At 39.7% G+C, this 20108-nt stretch overlaps 1 protein-coding gene across 1 annotated transcript; it reads left to right on the top strand.

Moving 5' to 3' along the window:
• Nucleotides 1-864: 864 nt before the first annotated feature.
• Nucleotides 865-18637, top strand: LOC104210330 (E3 ubiquitin-protein ligase RSL1-like). Its single transcript, XM_070167163.1, has 4 exons — nucleotides 865-1007; nucleotides 13495-14407; nucleotides 14731-15482; nucleotides 18180-18637. The coding sequence occupies exons 1-4, from the start codon at nucleotides 865-867 to the stop codon at nucleotides 18304-18306; spliced, it is 1935 nt and encodes a 644-aa protein (XP_070023264.1). The 3' UTR covers nucleotides 18307-18637.
• The last annotated feature ends 1471 nt before the right edge of the window (nucleotides 18638-20108 follow it).

Here is a 20108-nt window from a genome sequence, read left to right as displayed (position 1 = left end):
GGGTCAACATGATATCACTGGCAGGAAAGAGTAAGCCATATACTATCTTAGCAAGAAATTCACACCGTACGAGGTCAAGTACACTCAGCTTGAAAGGACATGTTGCGCCCTAATCTGGGTGGCGCAGAAGCTGAAACATTATTTGTCATCTTACACTACCTATCTCATATCCCGCTTGGATCCATTGAAGTATATCTTTCAGAAGCCTATGCCCACAGGGAGGCTTGAAAAGTGGCAGATCCTGCTCACAGAATTTGACATTGTCTACGTGACTCGAACTGCAATGAAAGCACAGGCCTTGGCGGACCATTTGGCCGAGAACCCGATTGACGAAGATTACGAACCTTTGAAGACTTATTTCCCTGATGAAGAGGTGATGCACATTGATGAGTTGGAACAAGTCGAGAAGCCTGGATGGAAACTTTTCTTTGATGGAGCCGCAAACATGAAGGGCGTGGGGATAGGAGCAGTATTTATTTCTGAAACAGGGCAGCACTACCCTGTTATGGCTCGCTTCGTTTTTATTGTACCAACAACATGGATGAGTACGAGGCATGTATTCTGGGTTTGAGGTTAGTTGTGGATATGGGTGTCCAGGAAGTCTTGGTCTTGGGTGACTCGGACCTCCTAGTGCACCAGATTCAGGGAGAATGGGAAACACGGAATTTGAAACTCATACAGTACAGACAATGTTTGCATGATCTTTGTCAGTGGTTTCAGTCAATAGAATTTAGGCATATCCCGAGGATCCATAATGAAGTTGCCGATGCTTTGGCCACCCTAGCGTCAATGTTACATCATCCAGATAAGGCTTATGTGGACCCTTTGCAGATTTAGGTCCATGATCAGCATGTTTACTGTAATATGGTGGAAGAAGAACTGGATGGGGAGCCATGGTTCCATGATATCAAAGAATACATTAGGATGGAGGTATATCTGGTACAGGCCACTGGTGATCAGAAAAGAACAATTCGACGATTGGAAAGTGGTTTTTCTTTAGTGGAGAGGTATTGTACAAAAGAACTCCAGATCTGGGATTGCTAAGATGCATAGAAGCTAGACAGGCCACATCAATCATGACTGAGGTACACTCCGGAGTTTGTGGATCGCATATGAGTGGGTACGTTCTGGCAAAGAAGATTCTCCGAGCAGGTTACTACTGGCTCACTATGGAGAGGGATTGCATCAGTTTTGTGCGTAAATGTCATCAGTGCCAAGTGAATGGAGATTTGATTCATTCTCCACCATCTGAATTAAATACAATGTCTGCACCATGGCCTTTTGTTACTTGGGGCATGGATGTCATTGGGCCAATTGAGCTGGTAGCATCGAACGGACACAGGTTTATCCTGGTAGTCATTGATTATTTCACTAAGTGGGTTGAAGCGAAAACGTTCAAATCTGTGACCAAGAAAGCAGTGGTCGACTTTGTGCATTCAAATATCATCTGTCGGTTTGGGACTCCGAAGGTAATCATCACGGACAATGGCGCTAATCTCAATAGTCATCTGATGATAGAGACATGTTAGTAGTTTAAGATTATACATCGCAATTCCACCTCATACCGCCCTAAGGCGAATGGAGCGGTTGAGGCAGCCAACAAGAATAAAAAGAAGATACTTCGAAAAATGGTGGAAGTTTCTAGACAGTGGCATGAAAAGTTGTCGTTTGCATTGCTGGGTTATCGCACTACTGTCTGTACTTTGGTAGGGGCCACTCTTTATTTGTTGGTGTATGGCACGGAGGCGGTGATACCCGCAGAAATTGAAATCACATCCCTTCGGATTGTCGCTGAGGCAGATATTGATGACGTTGAATGGGTCAAAACCCGCTTGGAACAATTAAGTCTGATCGATGAAAAGAGATTGGCAGCAGTGTGTCACGGCCAATTGTACCAACAGAGAATGGCGAGGGCATATAACAAGAAGGTACGTCCACGGAAGTTTGAAGTGGGTCAGTTAGTGTTGAGACGTATCTTGCCTCATCAGGCTGAAGCAAAAGGAAAGTTCGCCCCAATCTGGCAGGGGCCATTTGTTGTAACTAAAGTGTTGTCCAATGGCGCGTTATATTTGACAGATGTAGAAGGAAAATGTGTAGAAATAGCTATCAATTCTGATGCAGTCAAAAGATATTATGTATGATTTCTTTCTTTGATTATACTTGTTTGTATTTGGCATATTTTGAAGATTGAAATGACGAAGGCATTTTGTTCTGCTATCTAAACACCTTATCCCTTGTCATCCCTTTTGAGCCTTATTTATTTTCTTTCATACCCCTCTTTTGGGATCAACGACACAATTTAGAAATGCAAGTGCGGAGGATAAGTAAGTGAAAAGAAAAAGAAAGAATCAGCAAGAAAGGAAAAGGAGAAGAAAAATGAAAAATGAAAAGAAAGAGAAAGAAAAGAAAAGAAAAGAAAAGAGAAAAGCAAAAAAGCAAAAAGAAGGGAAAGAAAACAAAAAGAAGAACAACAGGAAAAAAAGTGAGAAAGAAAAGAAAGAGAGAAAATAAAAATCACAACAACAAAGTAATTTCTATGACATGAACTACGTTCGATCTGATTCTTTTTAAGGATACGTAGGCAGCCTCACGGTTCGGTCTCATCAAAACAAAATCCAAAAATCCCCATGCAAGAAACTAGGGCAGAAGCTGTGTTTGTTGTGAGAAACCTGATTCCGAAAGTTGTAACTTTAACCCATTTGAATTGTTTTGAGCCTTTTATACCCTTTCCTTCTAACCCTGTCCAAAAGCCTGCATTACGGTCCAAAGAAAGACCTTCTGATCAGTCTTTGAGAAATGCCAAGTCGAGCAGGTAAATGTAATTCATGTCAGGGGCAACGCTCTGGTTCAAGCAGGAAAAATAAAAATGAGAGAGTCTTATTGGTGAAAACCTTCACATGCACCGTAAGGCGACGGGAGTTGAGAGAAAAATGAGAGAGTCTTATTGGTGAAAACCCTCATGGGCACCGTAAGGCGAAAGTGAGTCTAGAGATGAACGAATGAAAGAGGTCTGCTGGTGAAAACCTTTCAAGGCACCGTAGGATGAACAAGGTCAAGGTTTGGGTAAGGTAATCAAGTCATGGTAATTTTGGGGCAATGAAGTACGACAACTGAAGGTTGATTGGTTGGACAGATTGGGCCAATTAATCCGAAATGCATGTCATGATCATTGGTACCAGCTATTCCACTTAGATAAGTTTCTTTTTCTTTTTCTTTTCCTTTTCCCTTTGTAGCAGTTATCTGGTTTTGGATTCTTCTTATCCTTAACCCGCAAAGTCATTGCATTTCACTTTCCTTTGGGTTTATTTGTCTAAGAGGTTTTAATGTCAGTCTTGTCCCAAGTAAGTGGAAAAGAGTTTCAAAGCTCACTACAACCTCCCAAAATTGCAAATCACAATGTGGTCAGAGCATACTAAAGACAGCATGATGTAAGGAGGGGTACAAGGAATCACCGAAAGTTTCATCGGTGGAATGATTTGGTCATGTCATGGGAGATGCAAAAGTTCAGATAAAGGGGTCAGAGGTAAAACAACAGAGGGGGTATAGAACACTCGGCTCGTCAAAGGTCATGGGGTTTGAAAGTCAGTTAGAAAGTCAAAGAGGTTCAGGGCCAGTTCGGAGAAGCCAGTCAGAACAAAACAGTGCAGCAGAAAGATCTTCAGCAAGAATGCCATCAGCTAACCACCACTTTAAACTGACAAATTTTTCTTTTATTGAGACAGGGGCAGAAAATTCGTTCGCTTCGGAGAAACTCTCCGCAAGGGAAAGAGCAAGCATCAAAACAGGTTTGACCGTAAAACTTTCAGGACCCTCCTGGAAAATGGGACCTAGTTTAAATGTTCAGAAATAGCATCATCTAGCATAAATGCATCCCAAAGGAATATAAGTTGGCTTAGAAGAGTGCATGTTTGAGATAGGATTCAATTAGGAGTTTACAGGACCCTCATGAATAATGGGACTTAGCTTTAAGATTTCGATTAGATAACAACATTTAGCGTAAAGTCTCCTATAGGGTAGTATAATTTAGCCATAAAAGTTGTCACTCTTAAGATAAAATTGGACTTTTGATTCAGGACCCTCCTGGATAATGGGGAGTAGTTTAAAGATCCTCTTATATAGCAAGATTTAGTAGAAGTCACACCTGTAGAAGATATAACTTAGATTTTAAATTGTCATTTAGTTAAGAGTTGTCAGGACCCCCTGAATAATGGGACCTAGCTTTCAAATCCTTAGTAATACTTAGTAATATGATTTAGTTTTACAATCACATCTATCCCCGGCCACCAAACTAGGGCAGAATATTTTCTTTGTTTTTGTCTGTTTTGTTGAAGTCAGGAGCCCGCCTGGAGAGCAGGGAATATATTCAAGCGTAGCAATCAGGAGCCCTCCTGGAGAACAAGGGAGTACAATTTAAATTTAGCTTTCAAATTCTTTGTTTTGTCTATCTTGAAGTCAGGAGCCCGCCTGGAGAGCAGGGAATACATTTCAAGTCAGAAGTCAGGAGCCCGCCTGGAGAACAAGGGAGTACAATTTAAATTGTAGCTTTCAAATTCTTTGTTTTGTCTACGTCGAAGTCAGGAGCCCGCCTGGAGAGCAGGGAATACTTTCAAATGCAGCAGTCAGGAGCCTGCCTGGAGAATAAGGGAGTACCATTTAAGTTTAGCTTTCAAATTCTTTGCTTTGTTTATGTTGAAGTCAGGAGCCCGCCTGAATAGCACGGGAATACATTCACATTCAGCATTCAGGAGCCCGTCTGTATAGCATAGGAATCCATATCAAGTTCAGCAGTCAGGCACCCACCTGAAGAAGGGGAAAACACCTCAGTTTACAATTTAAGGTGGCAACAAACGGATGTTTCCGAGAGAATGGAGGACAACAAGGCAACAAGAAACACAAGAGCAAGCTTGAAGATACAGATAGGACTTTTGTAATTCATAGATCATAGTCTAGTCTAGCTTCTTGTTTTATTTTGACGGTATAATAAGAGGGTTCAGTAAGTAGTAGCAACAGCAGTAGCAACAGTGAAATCACAGCTTCCTAGTAGTCCCAGCTACCAAACATTCCTGAACTACACGGACCTGATTCCTTTTTAGCCAAGGATATGTAGGCAACCTCAGAAGCAGGGTGCGGTCAACTTTTTCAAAAATGCTTCCCACGGAGTATTCAAACGGGCAAAAATTGCTCGTATCCGCTCACTTTATCTTTGCACGAAAACTCTCCGTGTTTCCGCGCAAAGAGGGACAGCTGTGAGCACGTGATTTTTGCCAGATATGAATTACTCCCATAAATTCAAAACAAAACAATTTCTTTCAGTGTTTGCAATTTTGGGGATTTTCGTGACATTTTCTGGTAATTGTTTACATTTGTTTGTGCATTTTTATTTTATTTAATTAATGAAAATTGCAAAAATATGTTGCATTTGCATTTAGGATTTAATTTTACATCTTAGGATTAATTGACAAATTAGTTATTTTATAAAATGGGAAAAATCATAAAAATAGTTTATTTGGAACTTTTAATTTTTATATTTTATTTTGGTAGTTTTTCCTTTAATTTGGTTTTTAATTATTTGTAGTAATAATTATTAGGGTTAATTAATTTAATTTGGTAGGATAATTTGGTTTAGAATTTAATTTAGGCTTTAATTTTAATTTTGGAAAAAGAAAAGGAATTGAGAATTAATGGAAAATTGAAAAAAGAATTGAAGAGATAGGATTGGGCTGCCTTCAGTTAAAAGTGCCCAGGCCCAAAGCCATTTTTCCCCGTACCCGTCCAGGCCCAGACCGTCCAACCCGGTCCAAACCCCCCCCCCCCGTACCATACGACGCTATTTCAGCAAGCTTGATCTAGGTCGTTGATATCGCCTGATCCAACGGATCAGAACTGGAGGGGTTTCCATATATATATATATATATCCGAACGCACCCTAGCCCCCCTCATTTCATCATTCCAACACCCCCGTCTTCAGAAAGCCCAAACCTAACCCTAACGGAACTGCCCTTTTTCCGCCACCATCCACCGGCGGCGCCACCTCCAACCACTCCCAAAATAACACCCCATGACCATCAAGAGCCCCTCATTCCAAATTCCCCCTCCGTTTGCCTCGAATCAACCCAGAACGTCTCGAATCTGGTTTTGAAAGAAAACCCTAGCGCCGCCCTTGTGCTCTCCAGTGGCGGCGCTGCCTCCGTTCAACCCCAAACTAACACCCCACAACCCTCAGGATCCCCTCATGACAAATCCACAACTACTCTCCTTCGAATCGACCCAGAGCTCCGCGAATCTCGAATCTGAGGTCAACCCCAAAAGTTCAAAACCACTCTGTCGTCAATTTTGGTACATGCATGGGCAGAAGGCACCGTTCTTTGAGGTCTGAAGTTCGGATTCAAATGTTCGACCTTAGCTTTGTTAGGGATTTCATCTCCGATGGATTCCGAGTCTAAATCGGTAAGCTCGTTTCTTCTCTTATCTTCTTTTCCTTTTTGATTGTCTTATTCTCTTCTTCCTCCCATTTTCTTTAGCTTAATCTTCTTATATCAGTCTGGTTGAAACTCGACTAATCTCTCGAGTTTAGATTGGTCTTCCGGTCATTGTCCTTCTCTTCTTCGTGAAAGTTTATTTCCTGATTTCTTTAGTCTGTTGTGTTAATAGCATGGATAATTCTCCGATCTTGTTTTCTGTTTAGCCATCCAAGTTATTTTTTAAATTAAGTTACTTCAACTGAGTTAAATCCTTGCCTAGTCATCGTTAATTGATTAGTAAGTTAGTAGATTTGCTTTGAAATCATTTCATGTTATCATGGTTTGCAGATTTTTCTTTTTCAAATAGATAAGTGTTCGTCTGGGCTTTGGTTTGTCTTTGGTCCATTTGGCAAAGAGCAGCCCATTCAAATTGGTTTGGTTTCTTGGGGTAAATTCAGCCGTTGGCTAATTTGACCCATGTCTCATTTGGGGTTTAAGGTAAATAACAGGGGTATGAGGGTTAGTTTGGGTAGTCGTGGTGAGGGAATCTACTTGTAACTGTCTGGGAAGCTTCTAGGAAGCTGGGGAGGTGACTACTTTGCAAAATCTGAATTTAAACCAGGGGTGTTTAAGCTAAAATAGAAACTAAAAAAAGACTGAATGGCAAAAATGTATCTCCTTGCGTCTGCCCTATTTGCTTGCCTATAAAGGCATCTCTTCCTTGTCATTCAAGGCAGAATTAGAGGGATTCAAGAGCTAAAATATAGACCCAAGAAACTGGGAAGGGCTAAAAATCTTTGAAAATTCTAAACGAAAAAAAAAATCAAAAAAGGTACTATTCCATTGAGTTCTTTGTCTAATTTCTGAAGTTTTCCTGATGATACAACAAATCCTGACTAGTCGACCTTAGAAATGGATTAAAATCAGCTTGGGTTGAAGTTTTCCTAGTCCATTGTTTGGATCGAATTGGTTTCTGGTTGTTTATTTCAACTTCTGGGTTTGGAATTCGATTTTTGGAGCTGATGGTCGATTCTGTTGATCTGCTTTACTGCTGACCCTTGCTTTTGCTATTGCGTTGCTGATCTTCTTACCCGCTTTTATTTGTGATCTCAGGTACTTATTTAACTCTTCTCAATGTAAAAACCTTGTGATATGGAAATCTGGAAGACTTGAAGCCTGTTGGTCATTTGTTCTTATTGTAGGAGCTTAATTTTGTCTTTCTTTGGAAACTTTAGTTTGTATATATTCATATTTGTGTGTTGGTCAGTGACAATGCTCCTTGAGGGTGAGTCTGATTTGAAATAGACATAAGGTTCAATTTTGGTCGAATGCTCGGTAACTTGAAAACCAATGATGTATAAATAGACTTTGTCACAACATTTAGTTTCGAATCTGCCTGAAAGCTTAAACATCAGGTTCGTTCAGTTGAATCAACGATGAAATTCTACATATAATTTTAAGCAGCAACCCACTTAATTAGATGATTGAATGACTAAAATCAGTAGATATGGTAGCCTCTGTACAGGAGCACTATGATTAACTGTGTTGTTATGAGACTGAAGTTGTTAAATTCCATCGCCTATTATTAGTAATTAGAATTGGAATTCACGAGTGCTTCCATGATCGGATCATTATTGGGTGTTGTCTAACTGGTTAATGATGAGTTAAAAAGACTCCCAATCTTGCTTGTACAGGTACCAATCCCTTCCTTGGCTCATATTGAATTCACTAACAGCCTCAAACGAGGTAGGGATTCGATGATTGGTTCTTGACTCAACAGCTGCAAGGCTCAGAATTTGGGCTCACTTTGAGGCCCAGTTCGGAAAGTGTTTTCTTGTATCAAATTGGGTTGGCCCAAGTCCTTTATGTAATGAATTAAGTTTCCCTCACATAAGCCATCCTAGTTAGTTTGAATGGAACCTTTAACTACATTTAGTGTTAGTTAATTAAGCCCATCAAATAGATTGGAGGTGAGTCATAATTAGATAACTCATAACTCATTGCCCTTCAAGCTATAGTTTGAATATTCTCTTAAAAATGGAATCGAGGCGCGCCGCGCCAAGTAAAGTGACAAATCGCGTGGCCCTCTTAATTATGTCTTTAAAATTATTTAGAATTCGAGGCGTGCCATTTAGTAAATTTCAATGGCCCTCGCAAAGTTAAAAACGCGTAGTTGTTTTAGGTACGATATTTTAATAAAGTTACTTTCTTAAATCCGGGTGCGCATTTATATGACCCAAATCCAAATCTCAACGATGTTAAAGTATGTCAAGGACCACGGGTGCATTTATGTGACGTGGTTCGAGACGTGCTTTAATAATGTTGCAATCTTCTTTAAATAATTAAATAAAGCGGTTAAAGGGTCAGAATTTGCACATAGGTTTAAAACTTGTTTAAAATCAAATAATAAAACTGAATATAATAGTTGAGCAACCGTGTTAGAACCACGGAACTCGGGAATACCTAAAACCTTCTCCCGGGTTAACAAAATTCCTTACCCGAATTTCTGGTTCGCGGACTGTTAAACAGAGTCAAGCTTTTCCTCGATTCGGGATTCAACCGGTGACTTGGGACACCATAAATCTCCCAAGTGGCGACTCTAAATCTTTAAACAAATAAATCTCGTTTCGATTGTCCTTTAATTGGAAAAACTCCCTATATACTCCTCTTCCGAGGGTGTAGTAAAAAGGAGGTGTGCCAGTCATGACACAAGGACAATGTGGTGGCCGATGCCTTAAGTCGTCGGGCAGAGAGTTTGGGGAGTATGGCTTATTTACCAGCATCGGAGAGGCTTATGGCGATGGATGTTCAGGCCTTAGCCAGCCAGTTTGTGAGATTGGACCTTTCGGAGCCTAGTTGGGTTCTAGCTTGCATGGTTTCTTAGTTTTTCTTATTTGATTGTATCAGGGAGCAACAGTATGATGACCCTCATTTGCTTGTCCTCAAGGACAAGGTTCAGCATGGTGATGCCAGAGATGTGACTATTGGTAATGATGGGGTATTGAGGATGCAGGGTCAGATTTGTGTACCCAATGTTGATGGGCTTCGGGAGTTGATTCTGGAGGAGGCCCATAGCTCGTGGTATTATATTCATCTGGGTGCCACGAAGATGTATTAGGATTTGAGGCAGAACTATTATGGAGATGGATGAAGAAAGATATAGTTGGATTTGTAGCTCGGTGCCTCAACTGTCAGCAGGTGAAGTATGAGCACAAGAGATCGGGTGGGTTGCTTCAGCAGATAGAGATTCCGGAGTGGAAGTGGGAGCAGATCACCATGGACTTTGTAGTTGTGCTCCCACATACTTTGAGAAAGTTCGATGCTATTTGGGTGATTGTGCAACGGCTGACCAAGTTCGCTCACTTTATTTCTGTATGTACTACCTATTCCTCAGAGCGGTTGGCGAAGATCCATATCCGGGAGATTGTTCGTCTGCATGATATTCTGATTTTCATCATTTCAAATAGATGTACTTAGTTCACATCACGGTTCTGGAGAGCCGTTCAACATGAGTTGGGTACTCAAGTGGAGTTGAGTACAACATTTCACCCCCAGATGGACGGACAGTCTGAGCGCACTATTCAGATTCTTGAGGATATGCTTTGTGTGTGTGTGATTGAGTTTGGAGGGTCTTGGGATCAGTTCTTGCTATTGGCGGAGTTTTCTTACAACAACAGCTATCAGTCCAGCATTCAAATGGCACCGTATGAGGCTTTATACGGTAGACAACGTAGATCCCCGGTGGGTTAGTTTGAGCTGGGTAAGGCCAAATTATTGGGCACAGACTTAGTTCAGGATGCTTTGGAGAAGGTTAAGGTGATTCAGGATAGACTCCGTACAGCCCAGTCCAGACAGAAGAGTTACGCGGACCGGAAGGTTTGTGATGTTTCCTATATGGTTAGAGAGTGGGTTCTACTTCGGGTTTCGCCTATGAAGGGCGTTATGAGATTTGGGAAGAAAGGGGAGTTGAGTCCGAGGTGTATTGGCCCTTTTGAGATATTGAGGCGTGTTGGGGAGGTTGCTTATGAGCTTGTCTTACCTCCCAGATTGGCCGAAGTTCATCCAGTATTTCATGTTTCGATGCTTCAAAGGTATCACGGTGATCCGTCACACGTGTTGGATTTCAGTTCAGTCCAGTTGGACAAGGATCTATTTTATGTTGAGGAGCCAGTGGCAATATTGGACAGGTAGGGTAGAAAGCTGATGTCAAAGAACATTGCATCTGTGAAGGTTCAGTGGCGGGGTTAGCCGGTCGAGGAGGCAACCTGGGAGACCGAGCAGGATATGTGCAGTTGTTACCCTCATCTTTTCACTACTTCAGGTATGTCTTTATGCTCGTTCGAGGATGAACAAATGTTTAAGTATAGGAGGATGTGACGACTCGGCCAGTCGTCTTAAGAATTTACACCCCGATCCCCTATTAACTACTTTCCCCAAGTTTATTTCTACTATTTTGGTTTGTCGGGATGATCGGTTTTGAGTTTCGGAGAGTTTTGGGACACTTAGTCCCTAAATGAGAGCTTAAGTGTTGGAAAGTTGATCGTAGTTGGAACCGTGAGAAGACAGCCTCGAAATGGAAATCTGATAGTTCTGTTAGCTCCGTTGGGTGATTTCGGGCTTAGGGACGTGTTCGGATTGTGTTTTGGAGGTCCATAGCTAATTTATGCTTGTAATACCAAAATTTGGAGTAGCTCTGTAGTGTTTAATATGACGTGTGTGCAAAATTTCAGGTCATTCGGACAAGGTTTGATAGACTTTTTGATCGAAAGCGTATTTTTAGAGTTTTTGGGATTTTTAGGCTTGAATCCGATGAAAAATAGGTATTTTGATGTTGTTTTGAGCGTTCCGAAAGTTGGAACAAGTTTTAATGAAGTTATGGGATATGTTGGTAGGTTTGGTTGAGGTCCCGGGGGCCTCGGGATGATTTCGGATGGTTGACGGAAGGTTTTTGGAGTTTGGGAGTTGCAGCTTCAGTTGGTTTCTGTTATAAACGCACATGGTTTCTGTCATAAACCTTTCTAGTTATATTCCATCAATCTATAGTTAGTTTCATCATTTAATTTCGGATTGGAGATGAATATTAGGGAAAAGTTGGAAGAAAGTTCTTAGACTTAAAAGTCAACTTTTGATTGGGAATTTGACCTTAGATTTGGATAATTTTAGTATGCATGAACTCGTGAGAGCGTGAGGACTCTGAAAATATAAATTTTACCCGATTTTGAGATGTGGGCCCGAGGGGCATTTTGGTCATTTTACCTAATTTCGCGTATTAGCTTAGAATTTCTTTGTAGAATCAGTTACTTGAAGTATTATTTACATTATGCAATTGAACTGAATAGATTTGAGTCATTTGGAGTCAAGTACTCATGGCAAGAGCGTGGTTTCGGGTTGATTTTGAGCCGGTTCGAGGTAAGTGGCTTGTCTAACTTTGTGTGGGGGATCTTCCCCTTAGGATTTAGTATATTTGATATTTGAAATGCCTTGTACATGAGGTGACGAGTGCGTACTTGAGCTAATTATTGAACATCCGGTTTTCTTTAAGTAATTTCAATTGTGTTCATTTTCCTGTTTCATTTTACTTGCAATTTAAACCTGCTGCTAGCTTAGAAAAAGCATGTCTAATTGACTTAGCTGTTTATTTGCTTAAACTGCCTTAATTTAATTATGTGAAGCATGTTAGATTAGAATTGTCTGTTTACTTGATACGAAATTGAGCTTAATTGAGTATTCTTGTGTTGTTGCTGTGTGTTTTACTTTGGGACTACAGGACGGCATCCCGGGAGATCCCATGTACGTATTTATGATTTGAACTAAGGTGCGGGTTACTGAGAGATCCCTGGCACGTATATTGAGGATACCAAGAGATCCCTAGCGCATATTGAGGACACCGAGAGATCCTCGGGATACCAAGAGATCTCTGGTATATATTGAAGGTACAAAGAGATCCCCGGGATACTGAGGGATCCCCGGTTATTTTCTTGTGATTGTTTTTGCCTCTGTTTCAATTATTGAATTCCTTGTTTTTCCTGTATTAAATTCTTATCGTTAGTTTCAACTGTACTGCTTATTTTATATTGTCATGTCTTATATTCTTTATTTTGTCTCAGTAGGGCCCTGACCTTCCTCGTCACTACTAGACCGAGGTTAGGTTTGGCACTTACTAAGTACTGCTGTTGTGTACTCATGCCCTTTCTGCGCATGTTTTTCATGTGCAGATCCAGGTACCGCGATTCAGTCTTATCACCCGTGAGGTGAGGCGACTGCTCTAGAGACTTTGAGGTACATCTGCCGCGTCCTCTGACCGATGAGTCCCTTTCTATTCTAGCTTTTAAACATTTGCCCTTCTGTATTTCTTTTCCTTGTTAAATATTCTGGAGTTAGACACTATTAGACATTCAAAGGTTTTTTGGTTCCGTGAGTTTTCGGGTTTTGGGATAGTGTATTAGATTATGAGAAGTTGTGTTATATATGCCGAGCGGCATTTTAAATATTGTTTCATTCGGTTAATTTTGGCTTTTGGATGCCGAGGGTCTATTTGGAAACAACCTCTCTATCTCAGGGTAGGGGTAAGGTCTGCGTGCACACTATCCTCCCCAAACCCCACTAAGTGGGATTATACTGGGTTGTTGTTGTTGATTATTTCTTCCGCAAGTTTCATTTATTTTCCGCATTTGTTAGGCTTACCTAGTCGTAGAGACTAGGTGCCGTCACGACAGTTCACAGAGGGCGAACTGGGTTGTGACAGTTGACTTCCTTGAATGATGTTTGGTTAGATTCTAGCAAGTTGGAGGGTGATTTCTCAAGGAAAAGTGATTTTGGACCTTTGTGCTAGTCAAGATGAGGTAAGTGTCTTGACTAGCTCTGGTTTGAGTTAATTTTTTCTTATAAATGATATTGTTTGGTACATGCAAGGGTGATGTATATGTAGGGTGTGACAGGTTTTAAACCATAAATTTTAAAGTTTTATAGTCATACAAATATTATAGTTTATATAAAACTATATATCTTAAAAGTATTCTGTTCCTTATTAAAGTTTGTGTGAAAACCAAACTAAGATAATAAAAGTATTCCTTTTCTTTTTGGTCGAGGGAAAAAGAAATTCCATAGTAGTGCCTGACAAGAGAAGACTCCGAGACTTCTTTCGTGCTCTTTCCCTATTCTTCTTTATTAGTAGTTTGGTAAAAGCTCTTCCGTTCTGTGCCGGAAAAAAATGGAAGTTAAACGACGATTTTCACGCCTTACTCGACGAACAACGCCGCGAAATCGCCGCCGCGGAAGCCGCTGAGAACGATCTCCTCTTCGCCTTTCAACTCCAAATGGAAGAAGCCATGTACATCTCTCTCCCAAAAGAAAATGCCCCTTCAACTTCAAAGCTCACTTTTTACGACGATGACGTCATCCCGAAGAACACCGTCGCCAATCTTTTCGCCGAAGAATTGTCAAACTACGAGCAGCAAGTTCGTGATTGTAAACAAGCTGTAGCGGAGATGAAGAAAATCGAAGACGACCTCAACCGTCGAATCCACGATCAAGCCTTCGCGCGTGAGATACTGAGCGTGCCGGAGGGCGAGTGGAAAAAGACGGGGGATCATTTGCATAGGCCGTACGGTGAGGGCTCCTCGTCAACAGGCGGGGCCCAAAATGGGACTGGGGAGTGTTTTAGGGTTTATGTTAAGGGTTTAATGGGAGAAGATGTTGAAGAAGAGAGTGTTGTTGTGGTTGTGGGAACCAAACAACAACAACTCGCTGGGATTGGAGTTGCTGTGTGTGATCCCAGTGGTATTTTGGTGTTTGAAGTGAGTAAGGGTTTGGGTGAAAGCACTACTGAAGTGTTGAATGATGAAATTGTGGAGCTGAAAGCGCTGATTGAAGGGCTTGATGTAGCTGTAATGCTGGGTTTGAAAAGGGTTAATGTTTTTTTGGATAGTCAAATGACATTGCAATATGTGAGTCCCCTTAACTGGAATAAATTTTTATACACACGCATTAACACACACCACTGACGACCCACATTGATTTCTTCTTCCTTGAAATTCTTGTTGTAAGGAGAATAATTATATGTTCTTGGGTCTGTCAAGTTTTATCTTGGAGGACAGAGTACATTCTAGTATATACGTCCACTCTCCTCTCTATCACGCACTTACTGGAGAACACCTCGTGCACAGGGTTGAGGCAAAATACTACTTTGTTACTTTAGATCTGTATAATTTATTAATATTATGTAAATCCCGTCTTAGGCCTATCAATAAGATTGGTGTATGTTTTGCAGATTAGAGGCAAGTTGCATCCAGTGGAGGATAACATTGCTGTACTTGTTGAACAGGCAACATCTTGTTTAAGAAAATTTACGGATTGTACACCATTTCTTGTGACGCCAAACACTGTCAACTTTGCAGTTAAACTTGCTACTGATGCAGTAGTCTCTCAGGTTAAGCGACCTTTAGAAAATACTCGAAAGAGAAAGAGCATCAGCGAGACTTGTGCTATTTGTCTGCAGGACACTGACATGGACCATATGTTTCTAATTAATGGTTGCCTACATTATTATTGCTTTTCTTGTATGAATAAACATGTCGAAGTTAAGCTCCTTCAAGGATTGCTGCCTGAATGCCCTCATGATAAATGCAAGTCTGTGTTGAAATTAGATAACTGCAAAAAGTTCTTGACGCCTAAGCTATATGATTTGATGAGTGAACGTGTGAAGGAAACTACTATTCCTGTCACGGAAAAGATTTACTGCCCAAATCCTAAGTGTTCTACATTGATGTCAAAAGCTGAGGTCCAAACTTCTGCCCAAGCTGGGGCCAGAACGTGCACCAAATGTCGCCTCATTTTCTGTATCAATTGCAAAGTTCCTTGGCATCAAAACATGACTTGTGTGGACTATAGAAGATTAAACCCTTACAAGTGCGTAGATGACCCAAAGCTCAAGTCTCTTGCTACACAGAGTCTTTGGCGTCAGTGTGTAAAGTGCAACCATATGGTGTCCCTTGGGGAAGGTTGCTATCATATTTATTGCAGGTCCTTTGCTTCTCCTTACTTCTTACATTCTTGCTGTACATGTTAGAGTTACACTTAATAGGAAAATGATGACTTTTTACATACCAAAAAAAAAAGGAAATGATGACTTTTGGAATGATTCACAAGAACTTATGATGTTACACGCATAACGATAGTTCATTCTCCAGTGTTTTTAATAATTATCAGAAGAAGGTAATTTGTAGCATACACTTTTTTCTTTTTTTTCCTTAGATATTTAGCTTAAGACACTGTTAACGATTGGTAGGAACCTATTCAGAAGATACATACTTTTGTGTCCTAAAGTTGGCTATTAAGCTTGTCTGACTTAATTGGTAATTACCTGGTAACGTTTTAAGAATTGCCTACTTGACTGATTGGTGCTGCTTTAAGCTGATAAACTGTAAACTGAAGAAAAGGATATAGTGCTTTGTAGCTTAAATAAGTAGCAGATTGTCATAAGCCACGCAAAATTATGTGGCTTGTATTTGCTATTAAGCTACTTAGTCGAACCAAAGAATCATTTATTGAAGATATTGATGAGATTCCTGGTGAAAATCATGAAGTTTATAATCTGGCTAGGAAAAGGAAGATTAGACCTTAGGTTTACAAAAAATAAAAGAAAAAAAAATGTATCAATCGTTTCATTTGAAGTTTTTACTCCATTACTCTGTCCTCCCGACTTGTCATAATTTTGGGTGAAGTTATCACATTTGTTTAGATAGCTGGAGTTACAAGTGATACATTCTGCTTTTCATGACAGAACTTTTAAGTTTTTGCAAGTGCTTCTCATATCTTTATTAGGTGAGAAACTTTTGTAACCATTGCCAATGGAAAAGGGAAAGAGCATCTACTTTAAGGAGGCACACTAAACAGAGATCACTTGTAACAGAAACTTAAAAATAGAGTCATTTAATGGTATGCTGGTGGGGAAAATAATCCATTGGTACATTATATATAAGAGCAAAGAAGCAGGTGGACATTGTTATGCTTCGAAGGATATATCTGGTATTTCTCATAATAATGTGATTTAAGTTGATAGTAAGTTAGCCTATCGTGCTGTACAATGGTTTTATTTTGACAAAGAAATCGGGCTCTTTTACCAAAATCCCTCTTGTATCCTCTGATATAAAAGACGGACCGCCTCAATTATTTGGTGTACTTTTTTGTTAGTGACCAGCCTGCTCAGAGGCCAGTTCTGTAAATTCATTTTTGGCTTTGATGGTTGTCGACTCAACCCATTTTGTAGAAGAGGGGTTATGAATTGATTTGGTACAAGTACTTTTATTGTTGCTGGATGTGCTTGAAGGCAAAGTTCAGCCTTTCAGTTTCTTAGGGAAGACCAGGGAATTAAATTTATTGTGGTCAAGGTATAGGAATGATATTGAGGAAAGAACATGATGCTGTTAAGGGAGACATGTGTAGTTACATGAACAACTAAAGAGGAAAAGAGAGCGGAAAACTTAACAGTCACTCAATTGGTATGACTAGCATCTCTCATCCGTTTAATCTTTGTTTTATTGCATTTTAGAAAGGCCTTAAATACTTGTTGATTAAAAAGTATGTGGAAAGCATCATGCACCCCAGGGTGTAGCAATGGAGCATGGGAGACTAGAGGTCAAATCCTATCAGAAGCAAAAGCCTCTAGGTGATTTTCTTCCCATATGTGTAGGCTTTGATGGAAAGAGTTACCCAATACCTGTGTTGGTGGGGAGTCTGAGGTAGCAGGTACCTAATGAATTAGTCGAGATGTTCCAATCTTGTCCTTCAACGGGAGCCTAGTAGCAATATTAAAGTTTTTTCTATGTGACGTATAGGTCACGGGTTCAAGTCGTAGAAACAGTCACTCATGCTTGCATTAGGGTACACTGTCTACATCACGCACCCCTTGGGCTGCGGTCGTTCGCCAAAGCCTGCTTGAACGCGGGATACTTTGTGCATTGGGCTGCCCGTTGCAAGCTGGTCCTAATACCACAAAACGATCGAATGAAGACTAATGATGTAACTTGTCATTAAGAACAAAAAGGTAACAAAGAGAACCTGAATTTCTAATCCTTATAAGACAGAGCATTTATGGCAGGATCAGTTCTCTTTGTTTTGATACTTCCAAAGCCTTTGATCTATGTGTAAATATATGTGATGCATGACTCTCTTTTCTCTCATTCTTGAGGACTTTATTCTACTTCGTTTGTAAAGAATCCTGCTGTTCGCAGGAAAACTTGTACTGCGAAAAGTACAAGTAGGAAATAACTTCTTTTGGTGATCCAGATATATGGTTCTCTTCCAGAAACCATGTAGTTATGAAGAGAGAATCCTTAAGAATTGCTAAATGAGGTCAAAATCAGGGGAAGGTTTTAGGATTGAATCCCACCTATGGAACAGAAACTGAAAGATCTCTTTCCTTAGGTTGCTTTGAATTTTTTCACTACTGTCTATTTTATTTCATGAAATGAAAAAGGATGCTGGTATCTCTATCCGAGTCCAAAGAATAAGGATCTTTTTGTTTCATTTGTGGTAGAAGGTAATCTCAACGACATTCACATCCGTTGTCTCTTTGAGCAAATTCTGTTGTTTCTTCCTTCTTCGGTAGGCAATAACTGTTTCTAAATAAAACAGGTAAAATCTGGATAGCATATACTCTTTCCTTTTCTTTCCTTTATTTGGGCAGTGGTTGAGATATCCTAATTCATGTTTTTCCAGATGTGGCTACGAGTTTTGTTACACATGCGGAGCAGAATGGAAGAATAAGAAACAAACATGTTCCTGTCGACTATGGGATGAGCGAAATATCATTTATGGAAATAGACACCAACCAAGGAGAGCCTGATCGTGATATGACTGTTCTGGTCTATTTTGCAACTGAAGTTTTGCAGAGACTAATCACCAATGAGAGGAAATGGGAGTAAATATAATCTTTGATATGTGAACTTCTTTTGTTTCAGGGGGCTCTCCACTCTTGTAGTATTTTCTTGTTAATACATGCTGCAAGGATGCCAGTAGTAGGAGATATGAGATATGTGCAAACAACCTTACCTTGACTAGAAGTTTTTGGATAAACGAATTTCTTTTGTAATGAAGTCAACTAGCTAAAAAGTACACACTATCTATGATGGTTGTTCCATTCTATTCGAAATGGTATAATTTGGCTCTCCGTTTTAGGTTGGGGTATTTTCATAGATACCCACTTTTGGGGCCACTATTGAAGTTATCACGTATTGCACAAAATTTTGCCAAGTCGTACCTGCTCGGATCTGAAGTAGTGCAATCTCTTCAATGCAACTTCAGAAATCAAATATGAAGTTCTTTTATCTTTTAAATGCAATTTCAGAAATTTGAATCTGAGTTCAATCTCTTCAATGTAAAATTCAGATTTTTCTATCTTTCAAATGCAACTTTAGAAATTTGAATCTTAAGTACAATTTATTCAATACAACTTCAGGTTTTAAATCTTAACTTCTGAAATATAAACTTGGTCTCTTAACTTCTGAAATATAAACTTGGTCTTTGAATTTCAACAATGTAGTACATGATTCAACGCCAAAATCTACTCTAAATAAGCTCAAATTTGAAACATAACTTTCAAATATTATAAAGAACAAATCTCAATCATTTTGTTAAAACAACAACAAATTTAACCCATTTTACAATTAAGAAGAAGAAACTCTAAGCACAAAGAAGAAGAAAACAACAGTAAAGAAGAAAGAAAAGTGTATGTATTTGAAGTGATTAAAAAATTGGGTATCAATTAAACTTTTTTTTATAAAGTGGGTACAAATTCAATAGATGCAAAACTGCGAGCCACATGAAAATTGTACTTTAAGGTTTGGGCTAATTACTCATAATTGTAAAGATTTGAACAAAGACTTATATTTGAGAATTGAGATTATGCGATTGCATGGACTATTCTAAAACACAATTTTTATACACTGCCAATTTCATGTAATATAAAGTTTATTTACCAATTTAATTTTATCAATTAAACATTTATTCACATTTTCCTTTTAAAAACTATTATACCCTTGATTGAAATCTAGGCTAACTTAAATTTACAATAAGTAATGGAGTATAACATATTAATTCTTTTATCATATCATTCATAGAATTAGCAAATAAATCTATTATTATTAATGTAGGAAAATAAATTTTAAAATAGCTATGTAAGAAGACGTACATGATTTCATGTTCAAAAAGAATAGAAGAGAAACAAAGCTACATGCCATCGTTTCTTATTTGCTAAAACTAGCTTTTGCTTACCGATCGCGGTTGGTTCGATCCGGGTGAGGCCAGATTATTGGGTACGGACTTGGTTCAGGATACCTTGGAGAAGGTTACGGTGATTCAGGATAAACTTTGCATAGCCCAGTCCAGACAGAAGAGTTATGCGGACCAGAAGGTTCATGATGTTGCATTCATGGTTGGAGAGCGGGTCTTGCTCCGGGTTTCGTCTATGAAGGGCATTATGCGGTTCGGAAAGAAGGAAAAACTGAGCCCAAGGTTTATTGGTCCCTTTGAGGAGGTGTGGTGAGTTGAGGAGGTTGATTATGAGCTTGCTTTGCCTCCCAGTCTAGCCAGAGTTCATCCGGTATTCCATGTTTCTATACTCCGGAAGTATCACAGTGATCCGTCTCA

This window comes from Nicotiana sylvestris, chromosome 2, assembly GCF_000393655.2.
Source record: "Nicotiana sylvestris chromosome 2, ASM39365v2, whole genome shotgun sequence".
Taxonomy (NCBI): domain Eukaryota; kingdom Viridiplantae; phylum Streptophyta; class Magnoliopsida; order Solanales; family Solanaceae; genus Nicotiana; species Nicotiana sylvestris.
Note: the sequence above shows the minus strand (reverse complement) of the source record. Positions and strands in the feature narration are given on the sequence as shown.

Excerpts from the sequence above, each read along its gene's own strand:
- LOC104210330 (XM_070167163.1), top strand. The coding sequence starts at position 865 with ATGGTGGAAGAAGAACTGGATGGGGAGCCATGGTTCCATGATATCAAA. Across the intron at positions 1,008-13,494 it reads GGTTTTTCTTTAGTGGAGAG|TTTGTGTGAAAACCAAACTA; the intron begins GTATTGTACAAA and ends TCCTTATTAAAG. Across the intron at positions 15,483-18,179 it reads TGCTATCATATTTATTGCAG|ATGTGGCTACGAGTTTTGTT; the intron begins GTCCTTTGCTTC and ends ATGTTTTTCCAG.